Source organism: Anabrus simplex, chromosome X (genome assembly GCF_040414725.1).
Source record: "Anabrus simplex isolate iqAnaSimp1 chromosome X, ASM4041472v1, whole genome shotgun sequence".
NCBI lineage: Eukaryota > Metazoa > Arthropoda > Insecta > Orthoptera > Tettigoniidae > Anabrus > Anabrus simplex.
The window spans coordinates 101,706,684-101,723,123 of NC_090279.1; the positions used below are offsets into that span (position 1 = coordinate 101,706,684).

Genomic DNA, 16,440 nt, shown 5'->3' on the forward strand with positions numbered 1-16,440 from the left:
AATAACATACAATTAATGTGGTGATACATGAAATACGATAAAATTATGATACAATTGGTGTGATATAAAATTCTTAAAATTCCGGCTGTTCGTTACATAATTCAGTCTGTGTGCATCCGGGATAAGTAAATTTTTGCAGTTGTATGCTGTCTATGTGAATGACATTGGTTCCTTTAGATATTAGGTGGTTCCAGGGAAGTTTACTTTGATCATATAAGATCGTTATGTAATTAGAGATGAATTCCCACTTCAATTTGAACCTGAAGGAGAAAATAGGAAAGATCTTCACTGGGGTAATCACATAAATGGGATTGTAAATAAAGGGTACCGATCTCTGCACATGGTTATGAGGGTGTTTAGGGGTTGCAGTAAGGATGTAAAGGAGAGTGCATATAAGTCTCTGGTAAGACCCCAACTAGAGTATGGTTCCAGTGTATGGGACCCTCACCAGGATTACCTGATTCAAGAACTGGAAAAAATCCAAAGAAAAGCAGCTCGATTTGTTCTGGGTGATTTCCGGCAAAAGAGTAGCGTTACAAAAATGTTGCAATGTTTGGGTTGGGAAGAACTGAGAGAAAGAAGAATAGCTGCTCGACTAAGTGGTATGTTCCGAGCTGTCAGCGGAGAGATGGCGTGGAATGACATTAGTAGACGAATAGGTTTGAATGGCGTCTATAAAAGTAGGAAAGATCGCAATATGAAGATAAAGTTGGAATTCAAGAGGACAAACTGGGGCAAATATTCATTTATAGGAAGGGGAGTTAGGGATTGGAATAACTTACCAAGGGAGATGTTCAATAAATTTCCAATTTCTTTGAAATCATTTCGGAAAAGGTTAGGAAAGCAACAGATAGGGAATCTGCCACCTGGGCGACTGCCCTAAATGCAGATCAGTATTGATTGATTGAATAGCCAAATTAGACGTTGGAAGCAATGTATGGAAGTTACTAGAAACATTAGAATCGTTGAATGATGATTGACTCACCTTGAGCAGCATGTAAACGTGTTATTACACAGACGGAGCCGTACGAAGTGTGTGGGCAACGGTGAAGGAGGCGAGGGGAAGGAAGGAGGCGGAGCACTTGCGGGGGAATGGAACTAAGGCGGGGCGGAAGGATGCGGTAGTGGGGGTAATTGACGGGAGTGTGTATTCCGGATTACTTGGAAAATAGAACTGTTTTTCAATAGTTTGGTATTTTTAAGCCAATCGATTAAAAGATCGAAAAGGATATTGGGTTTCTCGTAAATCTCATTTAAATTGTAATTGGGGTTAAAATATTGGTCGCAGTTGATGTAACAACTTTCAATGATATTCATTATGGGTCCCTTGTTTACTGTTTGAAGAACTTCCATATCTTGTTCAATGTCGGTAAATTTGTGATTAGTGTCGTGCATATGTATAACCATGGCGGAGAACTTATTGTGTCTCATGGCGTTGACGTGTTCCGAATATCTAATCATAAAGTTGCGTCCTGTTTGACCTATGTAGGAGCTGCTGCATTTATTGCATTTTAGTCTATATATTCCAGATTTGGAGTAGATACTGGGGGTATTGATTGATGCAGAGTTGTGTAAAATTTCGGAGGTTCTATTGTTAGTTTTGAATAAAATTCTTACATTGTGTTTTCGGAAAAGGTTGGTGATTTTGTGGACGTCATTATTATAAGTGAAGGTGGGTGAGATAGGAGTTTTTTCTTTTTCTTTTATGAGTTTGGTTTTAGGTCGGTACCTATATTTATTTATTATTTGTTCTATAAACTGCCTGTTGTACCCATTGAATTTAAGACTTGAATAGTATTGACCCATACATTAAATTCACTAGAATCAGAAACCAATAAAGCAATTTTCTAGATATAATCATTATTAGAAATACATCTGGCCAGTCTTACAAAATATACAGGAAACCTACACAAACTGCTAACACTATACACAAAGATTCCATACATCCCATAATGCACAAACACGCAGCATACAATAGCATGGTATATCGAGCCTTCGCCATACCCATGGCAAAGAAAGATCTTAATAACGAACCGAGTACTATAAGGGCAATTGCCAAGTTCAATGCGACCAATATTTTAACACCAATTACAATTTAAATGAGATTTACGAGAAACCCAATATCCTTTTCGATCTTTAAATCGATTGGCTTAAAAATACCAAACTATTGAAAAACAGTTCGATTTTCCAAGTAATCCGGAATACACACTCCCGGCAATTACCCCCACTACCCCATCCTTCCGCCCCGCCTTAGTTCCATTCCCCCGCAAGTGCTCCGCCTCCTTCCTTCCCCTCGCTTCCTTTACCGTTGCCCACACACTTTGTCCGGCTCCGTCTGTGTAACAACACGTTTACATGCTGCTCAAGGTGAGTCAATCATCATTCAACGATTCCAATGTTTCTAGTAACTTCCATACATTGCTTCCAACGTCTAACTTGGCTATTTTCTCCTTCAGGTTCAAATTGAAGTGGGAATTCTTCTCTAATTACATCACGATCTTATATGATCGAAGTAAACTTCCCTGGAACCACCTAATATCTAAAGGAACAAATGTCATTCACATAGACAGCATACAACTGCAAAAATTTACTTATCCCGGACGCACACAGACTGAATTATGTAACGAACCGCCGGAATTTTAAGAATTTTATATCACACCAATTGTATCATAATTTTATCGTATTTCATGTATCACCACATTAATTGTATGTTATTTTATAATGAGTTAAAATGTGTTTCAGATATTTTAGGAATACATATCTTGTTTTAATTTGTACTCAAGGCTGATGATGGCACACAGATGGCAAAACTAGTACCATTTGACTATTTGACATGTGATTAAATCACAATAAAATGTCATTGTATTGAATAGGTGGACCTTGAAAGAATTTATATATTATTTACTGTAATTATATTCCATCTTCACGCAAGACATTCACTGCGAACTTGGTTTGTTTACGCTTGGAGAAGTCAGATGACTTGAACCAGCGACAGCTGTGTGAGTGACGTAGCTGTAGGAATAAGATAGGCCACCCACGTGACGCCACATGTAGCTTGCCTGACCTGGTATGTTCCGGATATGAACGTCACCCCTTCGCGAACATTTGATGTGAAATTTTTTAAAAATCATCTATAATAATAATCGCAGTGACTCGAGAGATACGTCATTTTGAAAAAGATCACATAAACATCTCCAATAGTGAATCTCAAGTAAATCCGTCTAGGAATTCTCGAGATAATTAACTTCAAAGATATCATCCTATCTGATGACGTAGGAGCCCAACCTGAATATAAGGTGAGCTCACTTGACCCAAATCAGTCACAGCTGACTCTCCACGCTGCAACATTACTGTTTGTCGAAGTGTTGACCTAGTCTATCTTCAAATTGTTCAAAGTCTCTGTGTTGTGACAGTCGACAGAGATGAGATATCTATTAGGTTCCTACTAATTACGTGTCGATGTTACCAATAACTTTTATTTAACATGGGACCGGTTTCGACATATAATGTCATCATCAGCCATAAAATAAGTCACAAATATATAAGCAATGACATAATAATCAAAACTATTGTGGATACACATTGAAATATGTTCATTAAAAATCTTTAACCGTCCATTCGCACCATGTGTTAAGATAAATCGCCATAACAGAAGAACAGCATAATTACATCTGGTGCAGTGATACGTTGAAATATGCATATAACCTCTCACTATTCAAAGAATAAAAGAAGGTTCTTCGATATGTAGTCTTTGCGCATCCATTCCATAGAAGGCTCCGACAGGCTTCCAAAGTAAAGAGTCATTTAAAACACTCACACATGCTATGCGTCAACCAGAACATCAAGAACTTATTGGAATTACTTGGTATGTAATTTATACCTGATACAATTTTAACACTGATGTATATGAAATCAGACAGTGGTAAAGGACGTTATTCTTGTGAGAAGGAGGTATAAAATGTTATATGTGGTAGGTCTGGACGGGAGAAGGTGGATGAGGAAGAGGGGAGGGGGGAGAAAAAGATCTTGTTAAATTAAAATACTTAAATCCTTTAATTTAAAAATCAAACAGTGTTAGTTTTTTCTGAGATTTCGTTCAGATTCGATCGGAGTTGAAGAACTGGTCTAAGTGAATGAAGCAATTTTCTTGACGTCGCAGAAAATGGGATATAAGTTCATAGCAGTAGTGCATATCTTGTTTTTTTTGGTAATGCAAGGAATTTTCAGGTGTAATTTATGAAGCAGAGACCCAGGAGACACTCGACGTTGCCCAGCGAGAGTCTTTTTATTATGCAATGAAGGCAGATCATACAGGGAGCACGAAGTACGGAATTTGATGTAGGATGCCACATGTGCACAGGTTACAAACTAGGGCTGGTTAGAAGAAGGCTCAAGGTGCCTTGATATTGATATAAATAGTTAAAGGGGAGGTAGACCGCATTATTTAGAGGGGGCCAGATGTGCCTATATTTATAACCAGAGGAGAGTCATGAACCCGCATACTGCCAAGTGAGTGGCCTGAATTGGCCTTAGAATTATGAATAATTCTGTGTATATTCAAAGCAAAGAGGCTGAATGCTTTATCGTCATGAAGCTGATTGTTGTAGTAAATTGAGAATGCAGGTTATTTTATGAATTAGCAGTGGTTGAACTGCGATGTTATGAGAAGGGAAGCACTTCTCTAAGTGAAAGTCTGGGCCATGTTAACAGTAACCCCCTTTGTGTGTATTGAATGAATCAGTCGGGACCGTGTTTTTGTGGAGCTCGCTTGTGGCCTTAAGCCCTGTATTCCATTGCTGGCAGGGAGTCGTTTAACAGGTATCAGCAGTTCGAGTACAAGGGAAGTGTGACGTCAGTGACGCGCCCTAGCATGTTAGTTGTAGAGGTAATCCTGAGCCTGCATATGATTGGTGAACCTTATTTTACAGGATCCCATACGAGTCACTGATTTGCATATATTTTTCTTTCAGCCATTTTCTTGATTTTCTTTGATTTTTCTTGTTTGATATACGTGTCTGATATTTGCATTTTATTGATTTATTGATGTGTGTGTCAACGTCATCTGAGTTGTGGAAATATTGTTGTTAATTAGCTCGAAAGCTAAATTTTGGTTGTGGTTTCTGTTATTACATGTTATAATTCTCATGTTTTGGTACGTATTGAAATGTACAATGAAGTCAAATAAATATTAAAATTTATTTATTCCACCTATTCAATACATAAATAGAGATTTTAATTAAGAAATTAAATCTTGAATAAAATTACAGAGACATGTTTCGCCCTTTAATTAAGGGCATCTTCAGCCTTAATCTCAATCTGAAAGGTAATTAATCAGGTACCTGATTGTATTAAAATTACATATGAATGTGAGAATGATGTTGGAAATGTGCTTCAAATGGTGAGCAAATGGTTAACAATAGTTATGATATTCCTAAAATTAAGCCTTAATAAAGTCTTAAAAAACAAATAGTTGTAAATTTATACACTTTGTTGAATGGCCTTGTTTAAAAATTGGTAACAAATTGTATACCGGTAATTTTATAAGAACTTAAATTGTTAAACCTAGTAAAGTGGTGCCCTGTGGAGGTTGAGGGCGTTAGAATAATGATAAAAGAAAAAAATGTAATTGATAATTCTAAATGGAGTATTAAAACATATTAAAGCTAGTAAAGAGACGTTACCGTTGCTCACTTCAAGTGACGTTTATAATAAAATTGTTATGTTGGAACAAGTAAAGCGGGGCCTTGTGATGGTTGAGGGTGTTAGATAAAATTATCGGGTTTTGAACAGTTCAAGTGTCAGGATAATGATGAAGAATGTAGTTAATAATTCCAAGTGGAGTTTAAACACAATTTTAAAAATTTTTAAAATAGTAGAGAGACGTTTCTGCTGCTTAGAACAAGTGGGGTTTATAATAATATAAAAATGGTTAGAATGTTGTAACTCTCGTGCAAAGAGATAGTCTTCTAAAAGCACGAGTGAAGGAGAGTGCTTGATGGTAAGCAGCTGTATTAAATATTAGCTGGAAGGAGCGATTGTAGTCTCTTGTATATAGTCGAAAGGGAAATTAGGTTTGAGGTCTTTATTAATGTTGAAATTGGTTAATGTAAAGATTTAATTTCTTAATTAAAACCTCTATTTATGTATTGAATAGGTGGAATAAATACATTTTAATATTTATTGCACTTCATTGTGGTTTCTGTACCATTCAATTTGTGTACGGACGACTGCATGTTCGAGTCGGTGCTAGATATAAGTTAGAAGCGACGGACTAAATCTAATTAATTAAATGAAATAAGTTTCATAATGATAGATCCGTATTGAACTGTGATTAGAGTAAATTAATGTACCGTATTTCACGGCATAATCGTCGCCACCGCGTAATCGTCGCATCCTTTATTTTCAATACAAAAATCGGACTTTAAACCTTTAATTACATAATCGTCGCACGTCCAAATTTTGTTCAATAATCTGGTTAAAAGGTAAATGGAACTGCAACGTAAGTTGCACATGAATGCGCAATTTAAATACGTGTATGGTTTATGGGCAATTTGGCAACACAGTCACGTTTGCGACATGTTGCACAACGTATAAATAAATAATACCGGTATATGTACGACGCATGGCTTACCGGTAGACTATCGGCAGTTTGACAACGTGGTCGCGAGACAGTGTACTATTTATTCACCACCTACATATTATGAGTTCCCATTTGAAATACGTAAGGCTGTAAGTTATCGCTTATCGGCAACGTCGCCAGGAAATACCGGCTAGGTAGGTTGAATGGACCTCGAACCAGCCCTCAGATACAGGTAAAATTCCCTGACCCGGCCGTGAATTGAACCCGAGGCCTCCGTGTAAGAGGCAAGCACGCTACCCCTACACCATGGGGCCGGCTCCTGTGTTATTGCGCACGAAGTGAAATCCAAGACGATAGCGCGGATTTCCACGGAATTATTCAGCTGAATTATTTACGATGTCTCAGTTGTCATCGCTAGACTCTTATCTTACTACTACGTCATAAGTGTCCGGGCATGGGATGAAAACTTTTATCCAAGCAGTCAAGATAATTATTATCCAATGCTATTAAAGTTTTATTTTATAAACTCGTCAGTAATGTAATGTAAAATCATCAATAACTGGGAAGAAATATTAACCCAATTACCGTATGTTTAAAAGAAATTGAAAAAAATGAATGTTTGTTACTGACGTCTCGGAATACAGTCAACTATACAGTAGATTTACACCGCGCCAGCTAGAGCTCCGGTTTGCGAGCTTTGCGCAAGCGCAGTAGTGTGTCGCAATCAACGAGCTAAACTGATAAATTGTTGCATGCTTCCTTGCTGCCTAACAGTATTGGCTGCTCTGGAATGGACAGATCACAGATGCATTTATTTGTTTCAGATTTACGTGATTACTGTAGACATGTGTGCGTGAGAATTTAAGTTTTTAATTTGTGTTTTGGGTGTTTGCAGAAATAATTTGTTTTAATAGTGAACAATTACGGAAAGTCATTTATATCGCAAAACATTAACGTGTGAAGCATTTATAAGCGATTATGGGTAAATATAGAAACTATTCTGCGGGCTTCAAGCTAAGCGTAATTGCCTTCGCTGAACAGCACGGGAACAGAGCTGCAGAAAGAAAAGTTTCTGCGAGTAAAAAGTTGGTGCGTAACTGGCGGAAAGTAAAAAAACAAGCTAAAAAGCACAAACCCTTCTAGACGCGCGTTTAGAGGTCCTAAAACAGGGAAGTTTCCTATAATTGACGAAGAAGTGTTTAGGTACGTCAGTGAAATACGTAACAATGGCTGCAGTGTATCATATGAAATGTTACAAATTAAGGGACAGGGGGTAGCGCGCAAACACAACATACCGGTAACTCAGTTTAAGGCGACTCGTGGGTGGATTAAGGGGTTCATGCGACGACACAATCTGTCAGTCCGAAGGAGAACAACACTAAGCCAAAAGTTGCCTGCTGATTACACGGACAAGATTGTAAATTTTCACCGATTTGTCATACGTTTGCGCAAGGAAACTTCGTACTTGCTTTCTCAAATCGGTAATGCCGATCGGACTCCAGTCTTTTTTGATATGCCTCGCAACAGCACTATTGCGCTAAAAGGATCACGGAGTGTATTAATGAAAACCAGCGGTAGTGAGAAGTTGCGATGCACGGCAATGCTAGCCATTACAGCTGACGGGAGAAAGTTGCCGCCTTACATCATTTTCAAGAGGAAAACGATGCCTAAGAATATACAGTTTCCCCGTGGAATTCATGTACGAGTGCAACCAAAGGGTTGGATGGACGTAGAACTCATGCTGGACTGGGTTAAAACTGTGTGGAATAGAAGACCTGGTGCACTACTAAAACAACCAGCTCTGCTTGTTTTAGATAGTTTCCGAGGTCACCTCGTGAACGAAGTGAAGCAAATTCTCACTACAAAGAAGACACGACAGATAGTCATTCCTGGTGGCCTAACATCTGCTTTGCAGCCACTAGACGTATGTGTTAATAAACCCTTTAAAGACCACTTACGTCGATTTTACAACGAGTGGATGATGAGCGGCGATCAGCAATTGACGCCCGCCGGAAATATCAGGCGTCCACCCTTGGACTTGTTATGCTCGTGGGTGAAGAAGAGTTGGGATCTTATACCACCAAGAGCTTCAAAAGGACTGGGATTTCGAATGCACTAGACGGTTCCGAAGATGACGCAGTGTGGCAGGGAGACGAAGAATCTGATACTGGTATTAACAGAGGCGAGGACGGCGCATCAGATAGCGAAACCTGCGACAGCGACACCGAAGATTTGGAATAAATTGCGTACCGGTAAGTCCGCATTTCACAACAAAGCGATAATTTTTTGCAAGTGTAATATTTTAACTTTAATACTCAAATTAATGACAGATTAACTCAATACGTTCATTTTTATTTTCAGGTTGGAAAAACGTTCGCCGAATTGTTGCGAAAAATTACGAATTTAGTTTTAGACTATTTTAATTATTTTGATGTATAAACGCGAGTATTACGTGCATCTTAAATTTGTATCAAATACAATTTAGTTATAAATACATTTTTTGAGTAATACAAATACTGGTGGTAAATATTCATCGTATAATGGTCGCACCCTACAATTTTTTTCGAAAATTTTGGTATAAAAAGTGCGACGATTATGCCGTGAAATACGGTATTATTTGGGTCCACTTTTTCAATACAAAAAGTAAATAGTTTAAATTACATAAATGATTAGGGACTAGTTTCGACCTAGTACTAGGTCATCGTCAGCCTAAAGCAACATTAAAACACAAAATATCGAAGAAATTAAACAATGTAAAGACACGTATGGTTTCGTAAAAGTACATACCATGTGAGATATTGTGCAGCACTATGTTAAAAAATAACTCTCTGAAAGAGATTCATAATAAGTTCAGTGCATATTAAAAAGATGTTATAGAAAGGAATCCTCGAGTTGCTGGAATATGCTGGCTCCTTTAAGATGCAGGTACCCAATTGAAGAACCACTGAGCCGAAGTTACGTCGTTTATTTACGAATAAAGTCCAGTGCGCCGTATAGCATTAGAAAGTCCAGTGCGCACTAAAAATAATAATAATAATAATAATAATAATAATAATAATAATAATAATAATAATAATAATAAGCGTATGGCCTCAGCTACCATGTGCAGACATTTCAATTTGACGCCATCTGGCTGTCTGCTCGTTAATTTCGACGTTCCGTTTTACTCTAGGCCCCCACTAGATGGCAGACCGAGTAAACCGAAACTCTCTTGGGCGTCTATGGCTGAGATTTAATGAATTTTGTCAGGTAAACACCAAATGTGTCACCAGAGATCTTTTACATGCCGACATCGTACGACATAGAATGTCGAATGGACATTTTTCCGCCCTTCAAAAAATCCGACTACCTCTGCCGGGTTTGAACCCGCTATCTTGGGATCCGGAGGCCGACACTCTACCGCTGATCCACAGAGGCAACTAGTGCGCACTAAAAAGATGTTAAAGAAAGAATTCTTGAGTTGCTGAATAAGGAGATTAGAATATGCTGGCTTCTTTAAGATACTGGTATCCAATTGAAGAACCACTGAGCCGTAGTCATGTCGTTTATTTACGATTAAAGACCAGTGTGTCGTGTAGGATTAAAAAGTTGATAGGGATGGAAATTTTTCAGTTGTTGGTCAAGGAATTCAACATATGCTGGCTTCTTAAATTTGCTGCTGTATATTCGAAGAACAACCGAGATGAAGTTACGTCGTTTTTTAAGATATTCATAGACGTAAAAACACATGGGTGCTGGAAAGGCTCTTCAGTTTTTTGGAACAAGAAGGAAGGTAATTGTTGCGTGTGGAGGCTTAGAAATCCAGAGATGCGCTATATTATGTTAAAAAATAGAGATCCATAAAAAGGTCCCGTGCGCCGTATAAAAGTAACAAGTTGTAAACGTAATACTTAAGTTGTTGGTCATGGAAATCGAAAAAGGTTGGTTTTCAAGCGATGCTGCTGTTCATTCAGAGATCAATTGAAATTACAGTACCGTAACATTGTCTTCAAGATGTTTATAAATCTACACCAATATTTTAATCCAAACTTCAATCTTAATGACATTTCCGAAAAATCGAACATTCTTTTTGACCTGCTAATTCAGCTTTTCAGACAATCAAAATCTAATATTAAAGGTCCGATTATTCATTCTATTTATAGTACTTTTCTTAAACAATCTTCCATATTCCCACATCCCTCGGCCCCACCTTAACATCCTCCCCTCCTCCCCCTTTTCTTCTCCTTCCGTTATTTTTCTCCCTTCACCTCCTCAAGATTTCCTTTGAACCTCACCTACCCCCATTTCTCTCTTCAGCTTATTACAACACACGTTAATTCCCTTTTGACATATTTTATTTAAATATTTTCTTCCACCTGACCAAATTTCTTTCTTTCGTTCTTTCTTTCTTTCTTTCTTACTTCCCTTGCTGTCATTTATTCAGAGTGAAATGTATGGTCCGCATTGAACTGCAAATTTCTATCCACTTTATTTAACTCCACATATGTTAATCCTCCTCGCGTAACATCCATCGTCCTTCAAGATTCTAGAAGCAGAAGAGCATTCTTCTAGCATCTTACTTCGCATCGACATTTATTTCAAGTTTATAAACATCTTGAGAAGACAATGTTACGGTCCTGTAATTTCAATTGATCTCTGAATGAACAGCAGCATCGCTTGTAAACCAACCTTTTTCGATTTCCATGACCAACAACTTAAGTATTACTTTTACAACTTGTTACTTTTATACGGCGCACGGGACCTTTTTATGGATCTCTATTTTTTAACATAATATAGCGCATCTCTGAATTCCTAAGCCTCCACGCGCAACAATTACCTTCCTTCATGTTCCAAAAAACTGAAGAGCTTTTCCAGCACCCATGTGTTTTTACGTCTATGAATATCTTAAAAAACGATGTAACTTCATCTCAGATGTTCTTCGAATATACAGCAGCAAATTTAAGAAGCCAGCATATGTTGAATTCCTTGACCAACAACTGAAAAATTTCCATCCCTATCAACTTTTTAATCCTACACGACGCACTGGTCTTTAATTGTAAATAAACGACGTGACTTCGTCTCAGTGGTTCTTCAATTGGATACCAGTATCTTAAAGGAGCCAGCATATTCTAATCTCCTTATCCAGCAACTCAAGAATTCTTTCTTTAACATCTTTTTAGTGTGCACTGGACTTTTTAATGCTATACGGCGCACTGGACTTAATTCGTAAATAAACGACGTAACTTCGGCTCAGTGGTTCTTCAATTGGGTACCTGCATCTTAAAGGAGCCAGCATATTCCAGCAACTGAAGGATTCCTTTCTATAACATCTTTTTAATATGCACTGGACTTATTACGAATCTCTTTCAGAGAGTTATTTTTTAACATAGTGGTGCACAATATCTCACATGGTATGTACTTTTACGAAACCATACGTGTCTTTACATTGTTTAATTTCTTCGATATTTTGCGTTTTAATGTTGCTTTAGGCTGACGATGACCTAGTACTAGGTCGAAACTAGTCCCTAATCATTTATGTAATTTAAACTATTTACATTTTGTATTGAAAAGGTGGACCCAAATAATACATTAATTTACTCTATTGTAAATCTAATTAATGATTTTATTTCACCTTTATTGCTGTATATATGTAAATAGTGGATCAAATACTAGCGTGATAACTTACTGCCGTGGGTGTTTACAGACTTTTCAATAAGCAAATCCCTATGGGATTTGGACAAGAATGAAGTTTGCGTCAATTTCATTTTCATAGTGTAACACCCCAAGTCCATCCGAAGTCTTGCGTTTTACTTTTATTCGGGCCGAGACCTGCTTATCTTTGTACTTAAATTGGCATAATCTAATTGTAATGTATATGTGCACGGCACATATTTAGTTGTTTTTGTTGCCCTAGTTGGCTTTCTTTCGTTTTTATTATGTAAATCCATTTTGCCCCCATTTCTTTCTCTTATTCACATAGTTATGTACCCGTAATCCTATCTACATACCCATGGTATTTACCTCATTAGGAGATTAGATTAGTTTGCTTTGCCCATATTCTTTTACGATCAGTACCACACGCTCTACCGACTGACTCCGGCTAATTTTTGAGACAGGTACGGTACAGTATATAGCATTTGGATCTTCGTAATAAGATACGCCAGAACTTTTCCAAATAGTTGTTCTAGTATCAGATATATTCATTACCAATCAGTCAATTTCATCCCAAAAATTGATCTGTTCCCTCTTTGTCAGTTCTGTTGTGTTTTCTTTCCCATTTGTTGGAGCATGAACATTCATTAATGTATAGATCTTGTTACATACATACATACATACATACATACATACATAATCATTATAGACTGTTATGCCTTTCAGCGTTCAGTCTGCAAGCCTCTGTGAATTTACTAAACGTCGCCACAATCCTTGATTTGCAACTAGTGTTGTGGCCTCATTTAGTTCTATACCTCTTATCTTTAAATCGTTAGAAACAGAGTCCAACCATCGTCGTCTTGGTCTCCCTCTACTTCTCTTACCCTCCATAGCAGAGTCCATTATTCTCCTAGGTAACCTATCCTCCTCCATTCGCTTCACATGACCCCATCACCGAAGCTGGTTTATGCGTACAGCTTCATCCATCGAGTTCATTCCTAAATTAGCCTTTATCTCCTCATTCCGAGTACCCTTCTGCCATTGTTCCCACCTGTTTGTACCAGGAATCATTCTTGCTACTTTCATGTCTGTTACTTCTAACTTATGAATAATTTTGCCACGGGCTTTACGTCGCGCCGACACAGATAGGTCTTATGGCGACGATGGGATAGGAAAGGCCTAGGAATTGGAAGGAAGCGGCCGTGGCCTTAATTAAGGTACAGCCCCAGCATTTGCCTGGTGTGAAAATGGGAAACCATGGAAAACCATTTTCAGGGCTACTATCTCCCGGATGCAAGCTCACATATACCATCGTATATTGTATTGAACAGGTGGATTCATAATAAAACTTTATTATTGTATATCAACAGATTTCAATACGGATTAAAACATGAGATTAGTCACTTGCAATGCAAGCTCACAGCCGCGCGCCTCTATGCGCACGGCCAACTCGCCCGGTAACTTATGAATAAGATATCCTGAGTCCACCCAACTTTCGCTCCCGTAAAGCAAAGTTAGTCTGAAAACAGACTGATGTAAAGATAGTTTCGTCTGGGATCTGACTTCCTTCTTACAGAGTACTGCTGATCGCAACTGCGAGCTCACTGCATTAGCGTTACTACACCTTGATTCAATCTCACTTATTACATTACCATCCTGGGAGAACACACAACCTAAATACTTGTTTTCCTACTTTAATCATTAAAAATGCAACTCTTGACGAATTTGAGGAAAAATCAATAATGGAATCTAGAATTCTATTGTGTATCAAGAAACCAACTCGAAATTGAGGAACATTCTTTATGACTCTTTCACCTGGAGGTCCGTTAGAAAGACAATAACCTGCTGATTCAATTGGGTTCTGATCAATATCATGCAATTCTTGAAGAGCTGTGATCACAATTTTAAGTTGATTCAAAATATCTGTTAGATGTTTCAACTTACCAACCTTCATCAATGAATTGATACTTAATGTTGACAAATATAAAAATTTTCCTGGTTTATTGAACTTAAATACATTCTTAGTTTGATTAATCTGCATGATTGATCATTATGTCTCTGGGCTTGCCACAATCCTCTATCGGACACCCCACCCTGTCTGAATGGTGTCTTAATTTGGAAGATTATATAGGTGTCCAAACCGGTGGATTCTTTCAATAGAAGACTTCCCATATTAGGTCGATTGTCTGATCAATGATCAAGAGTCTGACTGTGGTCAGGGTTTGCAATTCCAGATGTGATCTGGAAAGATGATAAATGAGATTGTGAAGTGTGTTTGCCTGGCTGTTATTTTACGGCACTGAGCCAACCCTTCTCCCTTCTCCAGGCTTGGGAGCGGCAACAGCAACTACTGAGCTATTCAATCCACCAAGTAGGTGCTGTAGCACACTCATTACTTCTCTAGTCAACACCATTGTCAAATTATTTTCCAAGCTGATTTTCATTCCCTAATTCTGCACAGCAATGTCAGTCTGAAAGGGATGATGTAAAGATAGATTTTTTCTGTGAACTAACATTTTTCAAACAGAATACTACTGATCACAGCTGCCAAGTCATAGCTTTGTTGCCCTCCGATTCAATTTCTCTTCCTGTTCTACTTTGGTCACACTGCCTGGAGACCAGAAGTAGCTAGAGAAGAGAGAACAGCCAAAGACCACAAGACATAGCTGGAACAACGTGAAAGATGGGATAGGGATGCCTGGAGGTGAACTGTCAACACTAGAACAAGAGACAGAATACACGTACCTGCTTCCCTGTAAGGTTTCTTACCTACTGACAGTACTAACCTCCACTCCTCAACATCAGCAGCATCTGGCTCCACACCCGACACAGGCTCCTCCTTGGGTTCATCCTTGATCTCCACACTAAGGTGGTTGAGGGCCCAGCTGTGGGCATCAAAAGTTGACAGGTCATCCTAACAAGAGAACACAATGTAACACAATTAATAAGCATTCTTACGATGACAACAGAAACAGTTCATCATTGTAACCTATATCTGGTGCCCATTCCCTCGTGCCAGCAGCCTTGCAAATGGGAATGTTTCAACAGCTGAAATTAGCACCAGATGTAGGTGTTATGAACCAATAAACGATCATAATTTTAGAAGAAAAATAAGTTTCTTTCAGTGATACAACCACTTCACAGAATGAAAGATATTTTTCTGAGAGATTTTTATACATATATATGGTTATGGTGATGGCAGTATGAAAAAACAATCAAAACAATAGAAGGCGTAAGGATGATGGTGATGTGTCTGACTCTAGTGTTAATTTGTTCTTTTTGTAATGTACTGTGATACAAATACAGTAGAAATCCGTTCTAGTGAGTACGGCATATAGCAAACAAGAACTCCATTCTAACGGCAGCTTTATTCTGTCCCTTGAATATTCCTATAATAAACAGGGGGATCCTATCATTGATACATTCGTTATTACGAGCGATTTAGCATGCGTTACGTTTTCCTTTATCGTATTTATGCACTCCAGCAATTATACTGAGTACAATCTACAATCTTCGGTATAGTTTTGGCACTATCTGTACTAGCGAGCTCTCTCGTCGACATTCGAACTCAAAGGTGATGTCAGAGCCGATTAGTAATAGTCGTCAACTGGAGTTTTGTAAACATAATTTGAAAATGAAAGAGAACCTGTTTCCATATTTTAAATGCGTGAACAACGTGGCCAATAACAGTAGTTGTTAGAAATAAAGGATGAAGTAAATTATCGCTTAATTTAAATGCTATTTACTGAAATTAAGTAAGAATGTGTTACACCTCAAAATATGGCGCAGAGTGGATGACTAATTTCAGAGGTTGTTTATTCAGTAAAACCTCATTAGGACGTTTCTGCAAGGTACAAGGAAAGAAAATGTGTTAAGCGAGAAAAACTATTGAATACACGAATCAGAACTATAAAACAGGGGCATATAAACACGCGACAGTTTCTTTTCGTTTTCTCTTTCTTTTTCCGACAAGCGTGCATTTCACATCACGTATGCACAGGCATAGTGAAGGATATAGGCAATTTACCGTTTCTAAAGATTAGAATATAAAAAAACATGGAAAATGCGAAAGAACAAATACGTAAACCATTTCCACTGGGGCTTATTAAATAACAGTGTGTAAAACACCAGAAAACAAATATTAAAACATTTGCACTGGGGAAGATAAAAGTATCAGAGTATTATTTGCAGATCACACACAATCTTCGTAAAACAAATGTACGCTGAAG

The 16,440-nt window shown here is 37.9% G+C and overlaps 1 protein-coding gene across 15 annotated transcripts in view; it reads right to left on the reverse strand.

Annotated features, from left to right (window-relative positions):
• Window positions 1-16,440, reverse strand: part of LOC136886858 (zinc finger protein 41 homolog) — a 348,826-nt gene that overhangs the window by 165,622 nt on the left and 166,764 nt on the right. For all 15 annotated transcript variants that reach the window (XR_010861834.2, XR_011019112.1, XM_068230980.1 and 12 more), the window contains one exon: window positions 14,998-15,125. Coding sequence is in view for 13 of the 15 variants with exons in the window: in XM_068230980.1 (XP_068087081.1) it covers window positions 14,998-15,125 (128 nt within the window). In the remaining 2 variants the exon portion in view is untranslated. The remainder of the gene's footprint in view (window positions 1-14,997; window positions 15,126-16,440) is intronic.